A 24,962-nucleotide genomic window follows, 5' to 3' on the forward strand; every position below is an offset into this window, starting at 1 on the left:
TCGCTGTAGTCTCCCAGCTGTAACCAATCACAATGCGGTCATAGCTTCATAAATATTGAACATCTACTGAATATTTATCATGTAGGCGTTCCGACCAATGTATGACGAAAAAGCACGTGTATCATCACTGTTTGTAAACAATGGTTCTCGACAAAATTATCCTATTGTACGTGACGAATTGTGACGCCTTGCCATAGACCACGTCCGCAAGAATGACGCTTTCTCTCGAGAACAATCCATCAACCCATCAGCAGTTTAAGACTTTGAATCTTAGTTATAATTTTACAAAAATTGTGTGGTAATCACCTCTTCAAGTGATGCAGATGATAGAACTGTACAATCAAGATGTATATTTAAAAGTGTAATTTCATGTATAATCTGTTCAAATTCATGTATGCCTTATGCTACCTTCTTGTTGACGAGCAAAATTTGAAAGCGAAACAGGAACTTATGTCTATACAAATATGTGCTGCTAATTCTATTTTTTTTTTTATACATCTTGCAATTGAGAGGTTTGGGAAAATTCTACAATTGTTATGATTTTATATGAACAACACATTGCTCGTATAAAAGATCATTTCAATTCTAACTTTTGAAACACTAGCACTTAATCTTACAAATCATGATAAATACACAGCACCAAACTACAGAAATGTACCTTATTGGGACTAGAAAGGCAAAGGAATTGATGTTTACATTTTTAGTATCAGCAGTATCAAACTTGGATCTCCTCTGTCATCTCAAACCCACTTTTTTTTTTTTTTTTTTGGGGGGGGGGGGACTCTAATAATAGTCTTGATTAGATTCAAGTGTAATACTGTTTTGTCACTGGTGTCACATTTTCACTACAAACACACATATTTCCTGATGTGCTACAAGAGACATTATGTCATTCAGAGGAAGGTGATCCCACATGAAACAATTCAAAGATATATATATACTGCTTGTGTTCGACAATGAGTGAGGAGCTGTTATGACTTTGTATTCTTTCATATCACTGCATGATAAAAAAAAAAATCCTCATGCATGCTATTTATTCACATCTCCATTCAGACAAAAAAACACAGGCATGTAAAAGCAATAAGATCGGCCACACACAAATTTAACCACAGAGTGGTAAGTTTTTTTACATCTATGGAAGACTAATGCATCTCATTCCTAAATAGCACAGAACTAACTCAGTATCAAGTCTTCTATATTAGCTACATCCATTTGCCATTATAAAACAATGCCACATTAACAAAAAGTTCTAAATTATACTTCATTAACTATCAAAATTTCAGACATCGAGCTGCATTTGCATTTTATCATCACGTTGGACAAAGACTTTGTTAAGCATACTCTGCAAGATAGACAGGACTTTATAAAAAGAAACAAAATATAAAACACTAAGACTGCTAAACATGTATGCTACATGTTGGCAACTTCATATACATTGGTAAACATATCTTTGCAAAGTGACATTTCTTTGGATATCCACGTATGTTACCGCCCAGTTCAAAACCCACATAAAGTAGGCCAAAATGAATTTCCACTTTTCAACCATGGAGTTTGTACCTCCATGTTTTGGCATAGTTTTAAAAAGCAAGCTCTAAGGTTTAAAATGATATATTATTTGTTAAAAATTGGACCACGCTAACCCACTCAAAAAGTGATTGAAATAGGAGAAAGTTAGGAGGTACAGTTTCATAAAAAAAAAGATAGAAAAGAGTATTTAAAGATAAAGGTCTCTTAGGAAAGCTGTGCAGAAATATCAATAAAATCATGTTCTGTTTCACAGCGACAGCACTGCCTGTCAAAACAACAACAAACATGGTCTAGGAAAACTGCTAATATCTCAATTTCGTTTTTGTTTCAAACCACCAAATTTTGAAAGTAGATAAAGAAAATATTATATATTAGTGGAAAATAAATAATATTCATTTCTGATCAGTTTTTCTGTTTGCGTTTGTTAAAGAAAACATTACTCTGCCAGGTAGGCAAACTCAACAAATTTGAGTCAGTCAACCTAAATTATATACATGTATATATATATATATATATATTTTTTTTTTTTTTGCTCCATTACAGAGAATCCTAAAACTGTAACTTGTTGTGGGTTTTGAGCTGGGCGGTCACATATTAATTATTATGATATCCTACAGTGCCTACAAAGTATATTGGTGGACTGAGGAGGGGATGAGAGATGCTATCAACTTCCTCTTTTGAGATAACATGCGATCCTTTGGCAACGCAAACAAATATTGTGCAAAGAAACCCCAAAGCAATATTATACTTCAACACTGCACTCAAATATGACACCAAGGCAGTCTCTCAAGATTACAAACAAAACAAAGTAACTGTAGTGGCATCAAATGATGTTCCATAAGACTGCTGGATTTGCCTTGTTTTTGTTTGTTGTTGTTGTTTTGTTTTTGTTTTTTTTTTGTGTTTTTTTTTTTTGACAAATACCACTTACATAGGGGAAAGGCCTTTCTTCATAAAGACAGTAATTCATATGATAATGCATAAAATTCACAATAACTCAACAAATTGTCAGCTACAAACCAAAAGGGTGTCTGTAACACACAAAGCCCTTTCAGTTACGAAGCACAAATTGCAAAAAAGGGATTATTTTGGGGCAGAGACAATGCCTACTTTACACACACTGCTGACCAGGAACACACGCATGAATGAGTCTGAATCTTTGTCTTTTATATCTTAACGAATATAAAAAACAAAAAAAAAACAGAAAAAGATGGACACATCTATAAATTAAACAGACAGTCTCAGCAGATGGCTGAGATATACATTACTTAACCCGCTTGCACCTGAAATAGCCAAATCCAAAATATGGGGGGGAAGTTTTACTTCCTCACTGCTCTCCTTGTTGCAGACATTGCATCAATCACATCATATTACATTCATATGAAGCTTGTCTTTTTGTCATCAAATGTATCACATTCCACGACCTCCCTCATCCTAGAATAACCAGTGCAAGGGTGCATACAGCAGTTATCGGCACGCACATCCATCTCAAGTGCCAGGAATACTACCAGTATGTCTCATCACTTTAAAGGCATAATTTACCATTTGCAGATGAAACAAAAACCCAGCATTAGTGCTTTAAAATAGTTCTAAAATGTGAGTTAGGGATAGAAACAACCACTGTCAAAATTTGAATCCGTTAAGTGTTGTGAAATACACAAAATGTGAACAATAGTCATAATAAAAATGTTTCTAGACTAAACCGTATACAGTTACGGTTTATTGAGGAAAACCCTGATATTGCATTATATTTTAGGTTTTATTGCAAATATTTCATATGGTAGGATGTTTTATGATACAACAGACCTACACATATGCATCAAATGTGATATCTTGAACATTTTTTAAATCACTGCTCCCAAAGGTAAACTGGACCTTTAAAGGACAAGTTTACCTTCATTAACATAAGGATTGAGAGAATGTAGCAATATTAGTAGAACACATCATTGAAAGTTTGAGGAAAATCGGACAATCCGTTCAAAAGTTATGAATTTTTAATGTTTTTGTGCAGTCACCGCTGGATGAGAAGACTACTGTACTGTATGATGTCACATGCGTACAACAATATAAGGAAAATATAAAGAGAATTTCACAAAATTTCATCTTTTGAAAAAAGTACACATTCCCTTGACTCGTTACTGACATATGTTATGGGTAATATTATTCCCATTGCCTTTAGAAAGAGGTAAGTCAAGTGCTCTTTTATTATGCGAAAAAAGTGAAAATATGTTGAATTTTCTTTATATTTTCTTTATACTGTTGTACTCATATGACATCACGAGCTAGAGTAGTCTCCTCATCCAGCGGTTCCAACACAAAAATTTTAAAAATTCATAACTTTTGCATCGATAATCCAATTTTCCTCAAACTTTCACTGATGTGTTCTACTAATATTGCTGCATTCTCTCAATCCTTATGTTTATGATGGTGAACTTGTCCTTTAACATCTTCATAAAACAAAATCTAATTTGCCAGAAGAGCCTACCAGCCATAGCATATAATCCGGCAATAATGATGATCAAAAGCCTTACAGTCTTACCTAATCATACAATATCAGAGATGAAGGCCAACAACATGCTTCCATGTTCGAATTTAAAGTTTATATGTTACCCTGATTTTAAATTCCTGAATTTCAGCAGATTTTAGCTAAGCATCGGATCAAGACTTTTCCAGGTCATATCTCTCCACTGTATCTGATATGATGGACATTACCAATATACAACTACTTGGAAATGCTAATGCAACACCATGGTAGAGCTAGCCTCAAACTCTGCATTAGTTTTCACACAGATTTCTCACAAATATCTATTGATTTCACATCACTGCTTTCAAATAAAATACAGTGTCATATATGTATGAGATGTTCCCAATTTGATAGCATTAAGTGCTGTCAGATGTATGTGGTATCTTACATCTTACCTATTTCTGTGATGGTCCTCTGCTTTTCAACATGTTTATCAATTTCCATATGATAAAACAAAAAGAAACAATATTAAAATGTAGATGCTAAAAAAAATTTATGCACTCACAATCTTCACAATGAAATTCATCACAGTTATATTTTCTATTACTGTCTCAACTTGGAGTCCAATATACAATAATCAAACCTGAGCAAGTGTTGCATTATGTCCTAAAATCAGACAAAAACAATTTCAAACTTTAGTAATAGGCTTAAGAAACATGCATTCTTTGAGTAATAGTTCAAGGGAACAGAGGCTAAACCAAACATATTAACCATCATGCAAATACATTATGATATTCAATTCAGTCAAATGTTGAATTGTTTAGAGAGGTCATCTGAACTTGCCTCAAAGAATTGTATCATCAAAACTTGAAGAATCTGCAAACAAAATTTCATTCACATTGGACGTATCTGCTGGTAATGCTGATTCAAAACATAAAAGAATATTTACTACAACTCTTGATGCATTTCAGTTGCCTTTAGTTAATCAACATAAATAAATTGCTCAGAATTAATCATTCTATTAGCTCTGCAGTAGAGAATTACAGTTTGCAAATTCATTACAGCTAAGATTTCTGTTCTAGATTTAAAACTCAAAACAAGCAGCCTGGAACTACAGTTTAGTTACCAGTATAAAGCCTATGACAAGGAAAGGGTACACTCCAAAGTTCATGCAATTATTGTACATTACAACTAACCACAAACACACACATACTTACACACAACATATACATTGATGGCAATGACTCCACACTAATAATGTTTATATCTCATTTATACACAGATATCACAATAAAACATTGTATACCAAAGCAATACACATCAGGCAGGAAGCAGCACATTGCTTTGGTTTAGCAGGATTAGTGTAAAAATATTTGTTTTTTTCTCTCTTTGAAGTGTATCACACTAATTAAGCATCTTCCATATCTGATAAAACAATTTTCACAGACAACACAGATTAGCACTTTGAAAGAAAATTCATCCACGATCATCTAATAAATACACTATGAAGTTGATATGAGGTATGAGGTATGGGGGTGCTCTGGACAGTCATGAAGCAATGGGTTGCTGTCAAGAGCAGTAACTTATCAATTAGACTGATGGGGCCTGTTTTAAATATCTGCCATGTTAAATACAATGTCAAATATACCTTCATCTGCCTGATAAGCACCATGACAAAGCTTCAGTATTACATTTCAACAGAACTTTGAATATTGCATAATCTTTAACGCTAAAAAAAAAACGGTCAGGAATGTCAACAGATTATCCGTAGAAAAGCACTAAAATAGATCACACATTGCAATCATGCAACTGCTGAGATCTTCACAGCGAATTCCATACGCTTAGCCTTTTTCAGCTTCCATGGCAACTTCATTTCAAAGATGTGTATATTTCATTTCTAATAAGCATAGAACTAACTCTTATCCAATGGGATGCTCCTTGGTGATCACTTGCCAGAAAACAAGTCTATCTAACAAATATAATCTCTTCAACAGTTCATCACAGGATAATCAAAACTAGGGGAAAAAAGAGTATTTGGCAAATTTACCACATAAACATGCAACACATCTTACTATAACACATAAAGAAAACATTTGAATAATAATAATAATTATAAGATTCACTGCACTGAAATTATTCTGTTATTCTGGTTTCAAATTTACAGCCAGCCATTTGACCTAAAAATTTGCAATAAATGAATGCAAGGCTTTTCAATCTAATTAACATATAACATTATGCAATGTTACTGAATATATGAAATGACTTCACATCAAATATATTCACAGAGTAAGTCATTCATTTATCCCTCTAAAATTTTCAAACTAATTATAGTTGATTTCTATATCAAAATCTTATTACAGGGCTATGTTCAAACAAGAGCTCCTGATTTTTTTCTCTCCTGCTACAAAATACTATCACATACGAGGACAATATAATCTATAAATCTTCTGACCACTTAGTATTGTGAAACACCAGTAAATCTATGACATATCCACTCACATAAACTGAGGCGATACACATCAACACAAGGTGAATACTGGCCAAAATGCAACTTTGCATAAATCTAAGCATCATCTAGATCCACAGCATACGGAGTACATACGCACAATTTGGAAACCACAACGACACATTTTGAAAAAGCATTCATGCAAATACAAAATATAAAACACTCTCTCTCTCTCTCTCTCTCTCTCTCTCTCTTTCTCTAACCATCCTTCTCTCTTTCGCTATCTCTCTCTCTTTCTCTGTCACTCCCCTCTGAAACTATGAAGAGAGCTGAGGTTGCACCATCTTTGACAATATTTCAGCGTAGAACGGTCCAAAGACTGATCGATTGTGGACGACAAGGCGGATGAAAGCCTTGGCAATGTCCACCAGCTGGCTCTGCACAGTGGTCAGCCCCGGCGGAATGTTGGCTGCTGGGTCGAAGCGCGAGGGAGCAGTGATGGCCGATACCAGATACCCTTGAAGTCTGGAGTCTGGAGGATTGGGGAAGAATGAAGTAATGTAAGGTTACTAGTGTTTTTTTCTGAATTGACCCATTTAAAGGTAGCCCTCTTTTTGGTTTCCCTTCTCACTTCTTCTTCAACTAAATCCCTAGACTAAATCCCGTGAAAAGTGGGTAGACAGAGGCACAGGTTCAATTTTTTGGCAAAACTCCATTTTGCGAAAGGTTGTGAGAGATGAAGGCATTGCGATGATATATCTTTCAATCTTCTTTAAACACTTCTAGCATCTTCTAATCAGATAAGTGGTGACAAACATGAACATTCCCAAGTTCAAGTTTCTTCACAACCAAGAATCCAAGTTATCATCACATCTTTGTTGCACTCTGTTTTGAGACGTCAAACAGCACACATTGTACAGTCAGTCTTTTGAACAGTATAACTACTCAGGTTGCTCATTCAGAAGATATTTCAGCATGTTATCTGTAGTATGTTCTCACAATTACTTCCACAGGAGAAGCTCACACACACACACACAGAGGCAGGCTTCTGGTCTAAGCTTCTCCCGCTTCTCCATGGATCAAGACACTCACCTAGAATGCTGTAGATGTGATTTTCTTTGTTGGCAAGAGCGCAGATCTGACTCTTCATCGCTTCCATCCGCAGGGGCTCAAACTCGGCGAAGCCATGCTCCTTGAGGCATTCGTTCACTTCCTTGCACGCCTGCTCAGCGACATTGTCGATGGCAGCGGCAAAATCTCTGGAAAAGCATAGATTGGAGTAATGAAAAATTAACAAAAGAAATGTGCAGCAGTCTGTTTTTCTTGCTCTTTACACAGGGAGGTTATTAAAAAGAAAAATAACAACAACTTAAAAATATGAAAATCTTCGCCACATGATGCTTCCGGTGTTGAAGACATATCCCACTTTACACTTTGTTTACATACAATAGGCAAGTGTTCATATTTGCACAATATGGATTGCATGGCTGTTAATGAACTCTCCTGAGGCCCTGCACTAACACACAGCTCACAGCTGCCACTGAAACAAGCCCAGAATAGACCATCTCAATACGCTGCCTTGAGGCATACTTCTTCCAGTTCAAGCACTGCGATATGCCTACTTTCTGAACATAATTGGCATCTGTACTACAGAACATAAGTTGATCTGTTGTTGCTATTTTTTGTTACATCCATTCATATTCATTTTTGTTCTTGCCCTCACTAACAGTGTCACTAACCTAACTTGTAGTGAGTTTGTTCTATAACACTGCCATCCCGGGGCCCTTTAACACATTTCACGATAAATGTAACTTGTAATGGCAGAAGCAACCAGAGTGATGAGTGACAATAATCAACTGCAAGCATTTAAGTTGTTCCATGTCAACAGCAGCATGATAAATGTACTCTCCAGAGTGACAGGCAGGCAGGTGCCAATCACATATATACATGCATTATCATTGTTGCCATGACAACATGAGAATTCTGGTCATAGTAAGAAGGGGACACTATGTCCTGGCACTGACCTGACCCCATCGAGGAGCACGAATAGGTTGTGTTTGAGCTGGCTTGGGAAGCCCTGTATGCCGGCCAGCAGACTGCCTGTGTTGGTGTACGTCACCAGGAGCACCGAGCCCACTAGCACCAGCTTGCGCGCCTGGGACCCCATCTCATGAAACCTGCCCTGGTCCATCAGCACTGTCTGTGTGGAGAGAGATTTGATAAGAGATATGGTAACCAGTCTGCCATACGCATTGTAAAGAGACGAGGTCACTCCTGAATAGCTCAATGTTGGCTAGCAGAATCACGATGCATGAAATCTCACTTCTGTCATGCCTTTGAAATACTTAAAATTGTACGCTAATGATTATAATTACCATACAGAAAATTGAAATTACTCCTCATACAGCTGTTCAAAGCTTTACAACAGTCAAACCTGTACAGAAGGGTCACTCAATGGTCCTTACAGAGATTACCTTTCTGTTAAAGATTCATAACAGCAGTATACACCAGTATACTATTATGCCTGCGAGCCCGCCTCGACCGACCTCTTCCATCTAGGTCCGCATTCTCCATACATAGCCCGCCTCTTCTCCGATCACGCCTCACTTCTGACGAAGGACAGTCAACCTGCCCGAAACGTCAAGTTCCTCGGTTCTCCTAGTTATTCTTATAACTAGACTTCTTGCTCTACTTTTACCAGCGCCTTTACTCATTGTTTCATTTCTCTTTCCTCTCTCTCTCTCTCTCTTACACTTTTGTCTGTTTCTACACTACTTATCTTTTCTTTTCTGTTCTCTTCTTTTTTCTTCTTTTTCTTTTTATTTCTTCCTTCCATACAACCCAACGGTCCTTTTCAGGACCACTAGTTTTAATTTACACATTTCTTTACAGGTTATTTCTCTTGCCTTCTCTCCTCAGGTCTACACTTTAACTTTATTTTAATTTCTTATTTTTGCATTTCTCCCACAGGAACCTTTTCAGGATTTAACTGTCATCGATTTCGTCTCCAATTTTTTTTTTTTCTTCTTCTCCTCCGCAGCATTTAATTCTAGGATCCACACTAGCTGTTCGCCGACTTCGTTCTCCTCTTGGTTTCATGAATCTTCACTGCTCTCCCCTATCTCCATGATTCTCCAGCATTCAACTCCTTCCTCTTCCTCTTCCCCTCTATTTCATCTTTCCTCTTCTAACGATGTCCGAACATCTTACTTGATTCTCACACTATTCTTCCTTACCACTCTCTGTGTTCCTTTCTCTACTGTCTCCACTAGTGCAACTTCAACTTCTAGCCCATTACTGTCTCCCACTCTTCACTTTTTGCCCTCCTCACAACCCCCATATGTCGCTTCCCTCTTCGTTTCTCCTCTTTCTAGGCTCTTCTGCCAAACAACGATCCGGTTAAGGACTACATACACATGGTGTCACCGCAAATCTTTCTTCCTAATTAACTTCACCATGCAAACCTTCAAACAACACATAACCGAGCTCTACGGGGAGCAAACGCAACGATCTTCTCGCCTACTTCAACGGAACCTAGTCAAACAATCTAAACTCTCCAATCATCTCACCTTTCTGAAAAGATGCCGAGATCACAGTATCATCCCTCCTGGTCTACAGCTGAAATCAACCATACAAACTCCACGTGCTCGACGTATTCTTCACCAAGCAGGCCTCTCCCTCACCAGAGAACGCATAGCCCACACTCGACAAGAACTTCACACAATCGATCAACAAATCAACACCTCACAAACACACTTGTCACAAACACTACATCCTGCTGACCTCCAGAAGATACAGACCTTCAACTCTCACACAGCAAGGACCACATTTCTTCGCACCAGAGAGAAGCAGATACGGAAGTTCAACACACTACATAACAGCCACACCCATACATACACACGAGACAAGCCGCCCGCCGCCCGTAACACCGTTGTCAATTTAAGCCAGCACAACCTCACACAAGCCGAACACAACGTGTTATCCCTTGGGCTTAACTTCGCAACACCACCCAAGAAGATTCCTTTCACAGAAATCATACAACAAACGGAACCCAAGCTCAGATACCTGAACAAAGCCGCAGCCGACAACATTAGACTCCTTGTTACTCAAGCTCTCTCCACAGCCAAGCCACCGCAGCCCAACCTCAACAAAGAAGAACGAACAGCGGTGAAGACTCTACAAAGCAACGCATCCATCCATATCATTCAAGCAGACAAAGGCAACGCCACGGTCGTCATGGACAAAACACAATACGAACAAAAGATACAAGACATCCTTCACACCCCAACATACACCGAACTGAAACGTGACCCGACTCCTGCCACCGAGAGGAAACTCAACGCCAAGCTCCTCGAACTTCATCGATCTAATGCCCTTCCTCAACAGCTTTATTTCAGACTCCGTGCCTCCTCCAGCAGATGTCCCATCCTCTTCGGGCAACCCAAAATTCACAAGCCATCAGTCCCTCTCCGCCCCATCATTTCTACACGAGGTTCCCCTTGCTACGAAACAGCCAAACACCTGTCAGACATTCTACAGCCACTCGTTGGCAACACAGAACACCACATTAACAATTCCAAACACTTCATTGACATTCTCTCTCAAACTACTATCAAGCCTACAGACACCCTCGTCAGCTTTGATGTAGAATCACTCTTCACCAGCGTTCCTGTCAACGAAGCCTGTGACATCATCAAACAACGTCTCATCGATGACCCTTCTCTTTCTTCCAGAACACAACTCACACCACAACAGATACACGACCTCCTCCTCACATGTCTCAATTCTACCTCCTTCCGATGGAGAGACACACACTACAAACAGCAACAAGGCGCAGCCATGGGCTCCCCCCTCTCACCGATCATTGCCAACATTTACATGGAACATTTCGAAAGTCACGCACTCGCCACGGCACAGCACAAACCTTCACTCTGGCTCCGGTATGTCGACGACATCTTCACCATCTGGCCACACCAAGCAGATCAACTGGACGACTTCCTCACACACCTCAACGAACAACATTCCAACATCTCATTCACAGTGGAAACGGAACACAATCATTCTCTCCCCTTCCTCGATGTTCTCGTCACAAAAACCAACTCTGGCACTTTCTCTCACCAGGTCTACCGCAAACCCACTCACACTGACAGATATCTTCACTACCGCTCCTTCCATCATCCAGCAGTCCGCCAGTCAGTACCGAACGCTCTCGTCCGACGTGCTCATCAAATCAGCGACAAAGAACATCTTCGACAAGAACTCGAACATATCACAGACACACTCACCACTATCAACCAATACCCCAAGCACAAAATCAACACTCAAGCACCTTCTCATCCCAACCAAGCAGGCAAGGAACAGCCCATCACAACTGTAAATCTTCCCTACCTCGGCGCCACCTCGCACAAACTACAACGCATCTTCAAGTCCGCCAACATCCAGGTCCGTCATACATCTTCCAACAAACTTCACAATTCATTGCACTCACACAAAGACAAGCACCCCAAACACAAACAACCAGGTGTCTACCGTATCCCATGCGAATGCGGCAAAGTCTACATAGGTGAAACAGGGAGATCGCTAGAGACCAGACTGAAAGAACACAAAACATGCTACAGACGTTCGGAATGGGAAAAGTCAGCCATCGTGAAACACGCTCAACAGTCGGAACATCGCATCAACTGGGAAGACAGCAAACTCATCACATCCATCAAAAACTGGAACACACGACGCATCAGAGAAGCCATAGAAATTCACACACACGACACTGTTACACAGGATACTGGACTCCAAATCAACAACATCTGGCTTCCTCTCATCAACAAACAATCAAACAGCAACAATGACAACAACAACACACTCTCTCCACAGCACATTCCCCCTTCTACTTCTTCCTCTCATATCTCTTCCCCCACCTTTTCACAACAGCGCCCACGACGTCAACCGCGCCTTCCACTCACGACCACACCCATCGCTGGTTCTAGAAGACGCCCTCACCGACACAATTCATCCACACCACCGGCTCCCACCCCATCTACTAACCCGGACTCCAATCTCCAGCCACGACCTACCAACAGCCAAGTTCGCCCTCACAGATGTACTCCGCCATCAACACACTCCAAGAACAATAGAACGCATCAACGACCGCAACACTCCACCAACAGCCGACGCTCAGCCCGCCTGCGAGCCCGCCTCGACCGACCTCTTCCATCTAGGTCCGCATTCTCCATACATAGCCCGCCTCTTCTCCGATCACGCCTCACTTCTGACGAAGGACAGTCAACCTGCCCGAAACGTCAAGTTCCTCGGTTCTCCTAGTTATTCTTATAACTAGACTTCTTGCTCTACTTTTACCAGCGCCTTTACTCATTGTTTCATTTCTCTTTCCTCTCTCTCTCTCTCTCTTACACTTTTGTCTGTTTCTACACTACTTATCTTTTCTTTTCTGTTCTCTTCTTTTTTCTTCTTTTTCTTTTTATTTCTTCCTTCCATACAACCCAACGGTCCTTTTCAGGACCACTAGTTTTAATTTACACATTTCTTTACAGGTTATTTCTCTTGCCTTCTCTCCTCAGGTCTACACTTTAACTTTATTTTAATTTTAATTTCTTATTTTTGCATTTCTCCCACAGGAACCTTTTCAGGATTTAACTGTCATCGATTTCGTCTCCAATTTTTTTTTCTTCTTCTCCTCCGCAGCATTTAATTCTAGGATCCACACTAGCTGTTCGCCGACTTCGTTCTCCTCTTGGTTTCATGAATCTTCACTGCTCTCCCCTATCTCCATGATTCTCCAGCATTCAACTCTTTCCTCTTCCTCTTCCCCTCTATTTCATCTTTCCTCTTCTAACGATGTCCGAACATCTTACTTGATTCTCACACTATTCTTCCTTACCACTCTCTGTGTTCCTTTCTCTACTGTCTCCACTAGTGCAACTTCAACTTCTAGCCCATTACTGTCTCCCACTCTTCACTTTTTGCCCTCCTCACAACCCCCATATGTCGCTTCCCTCTTCGTTTCTCCTCTTTCTAGGCTCTTCTGCCAAACAACGATCCGGTTAAGGACTACATACACATGGTGTCACCGCAAATCTTTCTTCCTAATTAACTTCACCATGCAAACCTTCAAACAACACATATGCAGATGTTATAAACTACACTGTGTATGAACATATGAGTACGAACACAATATGAACACGTGAGCACTAGTATTGTGTGTACAACTGTACATGTGTGAATTCAAGCAAACACATTTCTTATTGTCTACAAAATTGCAGTGTTCACTCAATTCTTCCCTACCTATCAATAAAGCCACAATCTGACCCCTTTGCACATTTTGTTGGCCTGTTTATTCATAGTGTATCGGTATCTTCTTGTTTACTTTGTACCTACAGCTGTGAAAAGATACTGGCATTGTGCACAATCAGAAACTGGTCAATGAAATACGATCAGATGGCTGCTGGCTACACTACACAGATGACCATTAGGTATGACCACTTTTGCATGGGTTTTTGCAGTGAGGGGAATTTGTATGGCTTTTATAGGACAGTGGAAACTCCATACTGTTGGTCACTACGATAGTTTTGACCACTTTTACAGAATAGTTTTCACTCCTTATTGATAATTCAAGATGTGATATGTGGCATGAAATATATTGCCCTTCGCAAAATGTCTGCTGTTTGAAGTAGCTTTCTGTGTAACTGGACCATATGGTTTTAAAGTCTTGTTCATTCCTGGTGCTAGATAATCACAGAGTTTAATACAATACCATTTCAAACTACAAAAATTACATCAATTTAAGATCTTCAAACTTAAATGAATGGGAGGAGTAAAATCATGCAAATTGCTTGTGGAAGACCATCCCACCTCTGGATAGGACAATGCATCGTCTGGATTTCTGTAGAGGAGGCTGACATAGGCATGGTTCAGGATGGTTCCGGGAGAGATCATGGGCCCACTGCCTGGACTGCTGCTGGTGGCGCCCTCTGGAGATGAAGACGAGGCAGTCTGCCACTCCTGATTCTGCCGCCTTCGCAGCTCTTGCTGCTCGTTCAATCTAGCCTGCAAGCTCTCTGCGGTCTGTTCCAGCCACTGGCGGGTGTACAGCAATCCATCTGTCGATGAAGAATTCAAGTAGAAGAGATATGCAAAAGGTTGCCTCATCAACAGCCATTGACATGGGGCCATCTGTGCCTTATCATCCTTGAAAGAGAACTGCCAATGAGATTACAACAGTATTTGACAACACAAACGTGATGTGTCATCACAGGGTCTAGGGCAATTACCCCCTGGGCAATTACCCCGGACCCTTCCTCTGGCCCTAATCCTAATCCCAATCCTGAACCTAATCCTAACCCTAACCCAAACTCCTAACCCTAAACCTAACCCTAATCTTTACTCTAACCTTACCACTAACAAGTATTTAGCCGGGGGGTAATTGCCCTCTGGGAGTAATTGCCCGGATACGGTCATCACAAAGTCATATAATGTCAAGAAGATAATTGTTTGGCTTTTGACCGACATAAATTTGTCAGATGCTAAGCTTTCAATTGATATATGATTTGCCCTACTTCATTACCAGAAAAATAATTCTAAAAAGAATACAAAGTTAGAAAACTGCAGAGGATATATTGTCAAAGTCGGCTTTATGCGCATTTTTCTTCCTTTTAAGATCTCCGGCTTTATACGGGTAAGATGATGACACACCACATATAAGGCATTGTGGTCGATACACTGATTGGAGATTAAGCATCTACAAAAGAAAATATTCTTCTCATTGAAGTGCACAACACACAAATGTAGGACATTAAAAAAATAAAAAATCTCTAATTCTAAAAGCCACCCATTTTTGGCTTTGTGTTTTTCATGACATACAAAATGCAATGATATTCATACACGTAACGATGCTTTGCTAAGGTTACACTTCAATACACAAGACCTAAATGATTACAGCTTAGATAATACACGTTTAAATCATAAAATGGCTTCAGTATGATCTAATTTCTCATCAAGTAGGAGCATATCCCCACTGTGTATAAGATGGTACAAACATAGTACAAACTGGAAAAACCACTACATACTCTTTATAAACTACATGGACTGATATGAGAATGTGGAACATTTTGTGCAGCTCAGCTGACTTGTTTTTAAACATCTTGGTCTCTCATAATCTTTATAATAAAATCATTACCTTCAAATATTGATAAAACATTGTCCTCTCTTGACACTTGCGAAAAGAAAGGAAAATTCATTTGGTAATCTACCAGATTTGCGGTCGATTAGTGGTCGGATTAGCTCAGTTTGATTCAATATTGCTCATCAGAGTCGAGATTTAACCTTGCTGAGTTTGCAGAAACTCCTGGAACTTCTTCCTCTCATACTCCACAGACTGCTGCTGGAGGTGTGGCCGAAGACTCTGGAGAGTAAAGTTTGCCATGTCCACCTTCATTAGGTCCAGGACTCGAAAGATCTCTCTGAATGGAGTGAGCGTCAGGATGATAAAAAATCATGATAATAATTCAACTCTAGAACACTTTCTAGCAAAGAGGCCTTACATACAGGTGTGTATATGTTTAGCTGTACTCTCCCCATTCCTTCACCCCTTCCCCACACTTCAATGCATACAATGTGTAAACCTCTCTTCTGTTACCCATATAAGTGGTATGTTATCATAAATTACCTGCTGAGTTTTCAATCGAGTTTTCTATGACAGATTTTCTTCGACAGATGAAATGAAAGTGCGAGTCGGCCACAACCACAATCTATGTATGAATGCTGCCTGTCCAAGTGTTTGAGGGGTAGCTTTGAGTAAAATGATAATCTCTGCACTATAATTTTGTGATAAACACTGTTTATGATGGTTAAAACACAGATAACTTACAATGATGGCAGACAACAAAAATGAAACAATGATATTTTACTCATGTGTTGCAGTTGTAAGTGTTTCGCACATTATAGATGCAGGTGCAGCTAATGAATACAGTCTTAGTGCAGCATTCACAGTGCTACATTCAAATCATTGGTTGCCTAGCTGCATATCTTCATGGTTCCTTGGCACACACACACTAATAGTTTATAACCTCTTGGGTAAACAACCATATTTATAGTCTTATAGAGAAATAGACCCGTAATTAATTCTTTTCACAAGTACAAAAGAGAGAGAAATTAACTGACTTTGAATTCACAGCCCCTGCTCTCACAGCTAGGCATCCACACCAAGACATCACATCATTTCTACACACCTGAAGAGTTCAACAGGCTCGGTCAGTGTTCCCAGCTTTGCGATCTCCTCGTCCCTGACCGGAGCACACAGCTTGGACATGATGGACACGACAAAGGAGGCCAGTCTGCTGACATCCAAGGCAGAATGCTCTGCCTCCTGTCTGATAAGGTCTAGGTCCATGGCTTCCAGAATCTGTGTCTTCAGCTTGTCATGGTGGGGGAGTAGTAGTGACAGCAGAATCTATTCACAGGAAGGAAAGAACATTATGAAAGGTTTGAAATGTTCGACCAACAAAACATCTTTGTGATTGCAAACAGCTGACACAATGGCACTTTGGGGTTCTCGATTTATCAATGAAAAATGAGTGAGAGCATATCAGGACAAATACTTCCAATGACAATTGCCCCCCCCCCCCCCCCCCCAATGCCAGTTAGTGATAGGGGATAGAGTAAAGATAAGCGCAAGGGTTAGAGTTAAGGTACGTTAGAATTTGAGTTAGGGTCAGGATTAGGTTCAGGATTAGGATTAGGGTTATGGTTAGGGTCAGGGGAAGGGTCTGGGGTAATTGTCTAGAGGGGTAATTGTCCTAAAACCAAGTGAAAGATAACATTATTGGGGAAAGTCAAAAGGATGACTTAATGTAGGATACAAGTTGTTGATAAAAGACATGACAGTCTTAAAAGATGGCACCAAGCAGGCACTCGTGGCTGGGTTATAAATGCTGCTTTCCAAACTTTGACAAGGAGTTTCAACTACACCACCCTGATCCTATACCTGATTCTTCTTGATCCTTGAGATTATGATACATTGATTAAATTGAGTTTGATAATGACAGTGATATGTGTCATACCAATGATGATATGCATCAAGATAAATGGACCTGTGCCAGTGAACTAAATATGAGCTACAGCACAAAGGGAGGTGTGGGAGAGAGAAAGAGAGTGAAAAAAATATAAATCTATAAATAGATCCCTGCAAATACTGCATGAAACCAGTAAACTTTACATGTGTTACACCCCAAATATGTGGTTTTGACAGGATGCATTAATAGGAAATAATGCTTACTTCTCTGATTTCTCCAATTAGTGTAACCGCATGGCCATATGATGGTGGATCCTCAGCCAGCTGAGCACTAAGGCTATCCCAGAATGCTTTGTGTATGACATCATGCACTTGTTTCACAATCCTACATACAGGAGAAGAACAGACAAGTTAAGTACTTTAAAAAAAAAAATCAATGTTACTTTATCCACAGTAAGAGAAAAAAGCAATCAACCAATCAGTGTGCCAGATTTCATTAAATTTGCACTTTTGACTGAACTGAAGCATATTTTACAATTGTAGATATCATAATTGGAAGATATTTGAAATCCATCAGCAATGCCAAATGAGACATAATTTGTGTACTGTGGTCAGCTCTTTTGCTTTACCATGATTTCTTTGTCCCGAAACATTGAACAAACAATGTCCCGTAATGGAGGCATACAATGACAGTTGGAGTATCTGTGCAGAAATGTTGCCTTTACATCTACATGTACCTTATTCTAAATGACGGATAATTCATTACTCTACCACACGTTTTCACCTTTCACAAATCAAGTGCCACACTTAACAATGAAGCAGTCCAAGCCTAGGTTCAAAAGACTGAAATTTGGTAGTATGAGAGTAACTGACAAATTTCGAATAATGTCACAAAGTTTCATGGAGTTTGCCTCATTATGGGAATCATGTCCAACATTATGAAAGCATGGTTTGAGTTCTGCTCAAGGAATTAAAAACCTTTCTATTGAAGGTGACCTGCACTAGCATATTCCATTCAACATGGACATATTTCTTTCTAATGCAAATGCTAATCCAAACTGGTGAAATACAAGGATTTTCTAAGCACCAACATATCCATTGCCATATATTTACTTATCAGCCAATACTACTGCAAGGTTCAACAAATAAAGTAAACTTGGAAATGAAATAAATCAAATTTATTTCCTGGTATCCCATCTCTACTGGACAGCAGGAAACAAGGTCATTTATCAAGTCCTTAATCTTGCTTATCCTCTCTGCTAACTAGTATTAAGACTTCAAATTGGAGGAAAACACACTGATATCCCCTACCTGCATGTATACTCTGTTGTCACTGCTGCTGAGGACACTGAAAATACTTCCTGCCTTCTTCACACTGTAAGAAGCTACATATTATTCTGTGGGCTTTGCAGGGTTCATGAAACAGATCTCTATTGTTTGTGTTTGATGGGTGAGTAGAGGGTATTATCTTCTTTGTTATCTGCATTTCTAGGCTATCTTGTAAATACATTGCAGCAGCACTGGAGTACACTTGACTATTATACTAGAATTAAGACATTAACTTCTGACACATTGTAAATCCTCACAGAATATTAGTGCACCAGATTCTCTTTCCTGCTTCTAATAATAGCTCTTGCAGTTCTTGATTGGCAAGACTTAATTAATCCTACCAACAACAGCAACAAAAACAACAAACCTGAAACTTCCCACAGGAGAAAATGATTGGATATGTTATAACATTCCTATTAAAAGGGAATGAAACCAAAATAAAGATGTGGATTGATTGAATGCAGCAATATCAGTAAGACACATCAGCAAAGGAGTAATTTAGACAATCCTTTCAAAAGTTAGGAATTTTTACAATTTTGGTGCAGCCACCCCTGGATGAGAAGACTGCAATATAATGTGATGTCACATGATATGGCAAATGACATAAAGAAGATATAAAGCAAATTCATTCTTTAAAAAAAGACAGGAAAAATTAATGGAAAGTACACATTCCCTCAACTTGTAACTGATATATTGAGGGCAATATCATCCCCCTGCTTTCTGAATGATATGTCTACTGCTCTTTCATTCAGCTAGAAAAGTGAATATATGCTGAATTTTCTTAAGATTTTCTTTATATTATTGTCAATAAATAACATTACAAAATGTTACAGTCATTCATCCAGCGATTGGTGGCACCAAAACTTTAAAAACTTCAATAAAATTTGTGAACAGATTGTCCAATTTTCCTCAAACTTTGCCAATGTGTCCTAATAATATTGCTGCATTCCCTCAATTCACATTATTGGATTTCATTCTCCTTTAGAGGAGATTGCCGCACACTTTCACCATACTTACGTATTTTTAGGAAGTTCTCTTGGAGATAGTTTAAAGTTTCCATCAACAACAATTTCATGTGCAAGGGCCATGTTTTTGACCAAACCAGCAGCTGTTATGAGCTCTTCAAAGGTCTTGTGCCTATGGGGTGATGCTGAGAAATAAATAAGCAATACATTATGATTTGAATATCTTCTCTAGATGCTCTTTTAGTCAGAATGATACATGAGAATCTCCTCATAATACATAGGAAGATTCAAGTAGAAAAAATAGTTAGAAAGCAGGTTTTGTAATGTCTGATATCAATTATTTGTAAGAACCCTCCCTTTTAAAACCACATCAAAATATTTTAAGAAGCAAAATTCCAGTCTCAACCATCTTAAAGTTTGACAATGATAGGTGATAACTGTCTTGGAGTTCTCTAGTACCATACTTTCTTTGGCTGAAGGCTCAAATGCACATTGCGATGTGGTATTCTGACTAAGCAAAGAAATGAGCATACCATTGAAATAAAATAGTGAATGTAGTAAAACCTTTAACATAGTGTATGGTGACATTTATGCTGAAATACATGTAAGGTTATCTTCTAGAATTTTCTGATTAGTGTAATACAATTGCAAATTACTACAATCCACAATATGCCCATGAAAATAAACCCATGCCCAACATCTTTATGTCACCATAGTTTTCAATCAATAGTGCTGTGATACTAAAATCAAGATAACATGAATATCCAAAATATCTAATTTTCTGCATGATTCAGGCTACACCCACCTTGTAAACCCGACAGGCCTCCATGGAACATAGGGCTCGGTGAGGGAGAGTGCTGTCTCTGTCTCTTCATCAGAACTTCCCCCTCCCCAGAAGAGTCCAGTGGGTCATTGCCTGACTGAGATGCCCCCTCTGGGCTTCCGTCGTCATTAGCTGCCTGCTCTGATTGTGGCTGGCTCTCCTTTGGCTCATCCTCCAGGGGCATTGTAGATTACAGTGTCTCCTGGGGTTGATACCACCAAATTCTTTTCCCTAAAATGAGCAGTTTATAGAAGTGTTGTTCCTGACTCCCGTTAACACAGTTCTTTCCAGTTTTCTGCCTTTTCTGCCTGATCACAGCTCAACCTGTAAATAAAGTTTTAAAGGGTAATTGAAAATATCTGCTTGATCTCCAAGATTTTGGTGACATTTGCATCATTGACATTGTTGCTGCCATTTTTATAGATAACACCTATCATCTATAGACATGGTGTATAAACATGACATGGTGCAACTATACACAGCCCAGTCGCGGTCGCTGTAAAAACGCGACCCACGGCGTCTGGTCTGGCTAAACATGTCGTGGTGAAGCTTTTAAATTTACTGGCACTAGATATAGAGTAACTACGGTAGTATGCAGCCGTGCAGCCGTTCGCGGCAGGTACAGCATACACGGTAATATACCGCTAAACACAGCACTGCACTGTTACATGCACACTACACATATACTAACACACTAGCAATCAACAAAAACTAACCGATAAAATGGGCACGATCTCTGACGAAAGTGAAATTTTTTCACCTAAATGACAACATATCGCATCCAAAATGAAATTTTCGGTACTTCTTAACATAACAGTTAAGAAACAATGGTCCAAGAAACTGGATTTTTTGTCGTTTTCTCGATGTTCATGGATTTTGAAAACATATCCTCACGTAAAATAGAACTTTCGCGAGCCGATGTGGGCCGCCATTTTTTTTGGAAAGTGGATGTACCATCGAAAAAAAAATGAGAAAAACACGAGAAAGACATCAACAACACCGCCAGAATTGCGATCTTGTTTGCGGCCAATGCATGTACGCCCGCTATTTTCACGTGCTTTCGCAATGGGAATTGGCGCTTACGCAATGTTCGCGAGACATGTGAAGGCGTTCAGCGAAAGATCGCGGAGCACACGCGTATTGCATAGGGATTGTACATCGTGCCGCAAGCAGAAATACTACGTCGCATATCGCCCTTATCGGCGAAAATTGTGCCGGGTTTTGCCCTGGTAAATCATGAAAACTGCGTTGGTCAGTGGTAAATTTCTTTTATGAAAACAATTGCGTTAATGAATAATCTTGTCTATGATATATGAAATGGTTGAAAATAATGTGCCTGATTTGTTTACAAGTTGGAAAAACCCTTAACAATGCTTAAACTGCCGCAAACGGGATATTTTACTCTAGTGCACTCCTGCCTGGTGTGGTAATTGGCAGCAGAAACAGACATAGAGTATAGGGTACCTAGTTTCAATGTACAAGTTAACCATCTATGCTCCAAGTTATAAGAAATTTGTGATGTATTTGGGCACCTTCACCAACTGACTAACTATTGTATTAATTAGATCTAGTCATCAAAGCATCTTATGGATTCATGCACCCGTCCACTAAGTTTACTGTGCACTCACCGCATCAATTCAATCACTCAACACGAATTCAAAGCTATGGGACTACACAGTTCTGGCGAAAAGACAATACGCCACTACAAAAATGCAACAATATGTCGAATTCTACGGCTCTGATTGAATACAGAAATAGTAATCTACTCTCAGATAATAAGTGGGTGAGGCAACTTACCATCTAGTGTGAAATAACTTCATAAAATACAAGGCAATGTCAAAACAGCGTAAAAAGTACGACATTAACGGCGTTAGTCTGCTTCGGTATGTCTTTTGTTGTTCTAGAAGCTACGTTTTTCTTCATTCGCGTTATGTTTATGGATCACCGCTAGCCTAGCCGTGTATGTGTCGCCGGCGCCTGTGATGCACAAAGACAGACAATGGAACCGATACCGGTAACTCCACCCTCGGTGATACATGCTCCGATGTTCTACTCATTTCCGACTTACCTGCGTCATTGAACATTCGCTTGCCAACTAGCTGTTCTTGTCTTTCCAATCGCCTTTGTTTACCATGTATAATGGGACCTACTTTACTTAGAATTTGTGTGTCTGTGTGGGTCGGAGATCAAAAGAAAGTCTGAAAGTTCGAAAGTTTATTACACGTATAGGACCCTACTGCAACAATTACTAAGTAACCCATTCTGTGTATCGGAGTTCATTATAAAATTAGAGACTTTGAGGTAATCCAATGATACACATAGTTACAAATAATGCTTTACACCATGTACAGAATAGCAAATGTAAGAAAACAAACATACAACAATGAGTGAAATATGATTGGAAAAATGGCGAAAATGGACTGAAGTATAAACATACGATAAAAGGGAAGTAAAGTATGAGGAGAGAGAGGGATAGAGAGAATAGAAGAGCTTAGAAGAGGCTAGGGAAAGGACGGGGGTATGGCGAGCTTCGGGATACAGCACACTGGAACCCTAAGTTCCCAAGTCAGATGGTCACTATATGCAGGTTGGAGTGTGTAGGTGTGTTTGCTCATTAGTGCATTGATAATTCCCGTAATTGCGCGAGGGGCGCCCATGATTCAGACATAAAAGAAAAAAAAAAGTTTCTATAATCGTTATAGCCTATATCCTTCAAGTTGTCGGTTTGGCCTTTCATGAGATCCAGGGATGATACTAGGTTTGTTATCCCGAAAGTTTGTAGAAATTCGAAAATGAAATAAGGTTCGCCATTCCGAAATTTCGTTATTCCGAAACATACAAAGTTGATTTCCTATATTTATCGAGGTTTCAAAATGAAATGAGTTTTCCTTTTAATCCAAAGTGAATAAAAATCAAAAGTGGCTTTTTCTTTTTCCCTTTGAGTCACCTCTTATGGTTATTTCTACCGCCAAGCATATATGGCTCATCCTGATGATGATAACGAGAATGGGGTGCCATACAGTGGACAAAGAGGAAAATACTACTTTTTCATCGATAACAATCACAGACTATACGTACGTCAAGTACACTGTAGGCCTATGTGCACTGTGTGTGTGTGTGTGTGTGTGTGTGTGTGTGTGTGTGTGTGTGTGTGTGTGTGTGTGTGTGTGTGTATGGGTGCGTGTCATGGGTGTCTGCATTGCGTGACCACATTATGCTCCCATTTTTTTTTAAGAAACACGGTGTTCTGTCAATATATGAGGTTTATTTCCGTTTCGGATTAACTATCGAACTTTATTTTCATTTCAGAATAATGAACCTTCGGAGCAACGAATATCATTTCATTTTTGGACAGATTAACCTTCGGAATGACGAACATTATTCCATTCTTGGATTAACGAATCTTTGGAATAACTAACTTTCGGAATAGCAAACTGTAGGCCTAAGTGAGAGTCAGAACCTCTAGATAGATGAATGCACAGATGACACAATGCAAAAGGGTTTGATTAAACTGGCGTCTACAGCCGCTGTTACCATGGTTATGGACATAACTTAAGTATTGCGAACTTGCAATAGGACATATTTTTATCATGTCATGAAAACCATAATTCTCACTGAAATAATGATCATCATTCCCCATTCTCTGTGCACCCCCCCCCCAAAAAAAAATAAATAAAGCTGGAATTTTTTTTTATCTGTGTATAGCATCCATTGGGGCTTCATTCAACATGATTCTGGTGTACGTTGTCATGTCGTTTTGCATTTCATTTCATTTCATTTCATTTCATTTCATTTCATTTCATTTCATTTCATTTCATTTCATTTCATTTCATTTCATTTCATTTCATTTCATTTCATTTCATTTCATTTCATTCCAAGATCCACGAATTACATTTGCTACAGATCAAACAAGAGTCATGATACAATTTGGAATATCCCTTGTCTACAGAACGAACATTACATAATAACTAAGGTTACAGAATGCATTACTACGATCAGTCTAGATATTTGAATTAAAAAAAAAAATTGTGAGGGGAAATCTAAGCCTACAGAGAGCAGATTCTTGCGGGGGTAGGTCCCTAGAAAAGTAACCATTTAAAGCTATAGTAGACACTTTCATCTTTCTCTTGAAGTAAGTTTATTATTTTTTTTTTCTCTGTCACATTTCAATCATTATTGTAATGTCGATTTCTTTAGTTTTTCACTTTTGATATCACATGTAACGTGATTGTACAAGCCATCAAAAATATCAAATCCAAGTGTCAGTATTCTGTAAGTGATAACCAACCACAAATTACTAAAACAGGGAAAGCGCAGTGTAATTGTGAATGCACGTTTTACATTCAATTCAATATTACCAATATCATTCCGTAATATCTGCAACA

The 24,962-nt window shown here is 39.1% G+C and overlaps 1 protein-coding gene across 1 annotated transcript; it reads right to left on the minus strand.

The window, feature by feature from the left end:
- Positions 1–6,692: 6,692 nt before the first annotated feature.
- LOC140228604 (T-complex protein 11-like protein 1) lies at positions 6,693–20,888 on the minus strand. The gene is made up of 9 exons (XM_072308839.1): positions 20,560–20,888; positions 19,807–19,939; positions 17,725–17,845; positions 16,679–16,899; positions 15,774–15,910; positions 14,304–14,551; positions 8,462–8,637; positions 7,530–7,696; positions 6,693–6,969 (listed from the first exon to the last, which is right to left on the minus strand). The coding sequence occupies exons 1-9, from the start codon at positions 20,759–20,761 to the stop codon at positions 6,755–6,757; spliced, it is 1,620 nt and encodes a 539-aa protein (XP_072164940.1). The 5' UTR covers positions 20,762–20,888; the 3' UTR covers positions 6,693–6,754.
- Positions 20,889–24,962: the final 4,074 nt, after the last annotated feature.

Source organism: Diadema setosum, chromosome 5, assembly GCF_964275005.1.
Source record: "Diadema setosum chromosome 5, eeDiaSeto1, whole genome shotgun sequence".
NCBI classification, from domain to species: domain Eukaryota; kingdom Metazoa; phylum Echinodermata; class Echinoidea; order Diadematoida; family Diadematidae; genus Diadema; species Diadema setosum.

Bases quoted from the DNA above. Each gene is read 5' to 3' on its own strand.
- LOC140228604 (XM_072308839.1), bottom strand. From the start codon at position 20,761: ATGCCCCTGGAGGATGAGCCAAAGGAGAGCCAGCCACAATCAGAGCAG. The intron at 8,638-14,303 runs GTGGGATGGTCT...CTCTCCACACAG, and splicing joins ATGCATTGTCCTATCCAGAG to ACAGTGCTGATGGACCAGGG. The intron at 7,697-8,461 runs GTCAGTGCCAGG...ATGCTTTTCCAG, and splicing joins GTGCTCCTCGATGGGGTCAG to AGATTTTGCCGCTGCCATCG.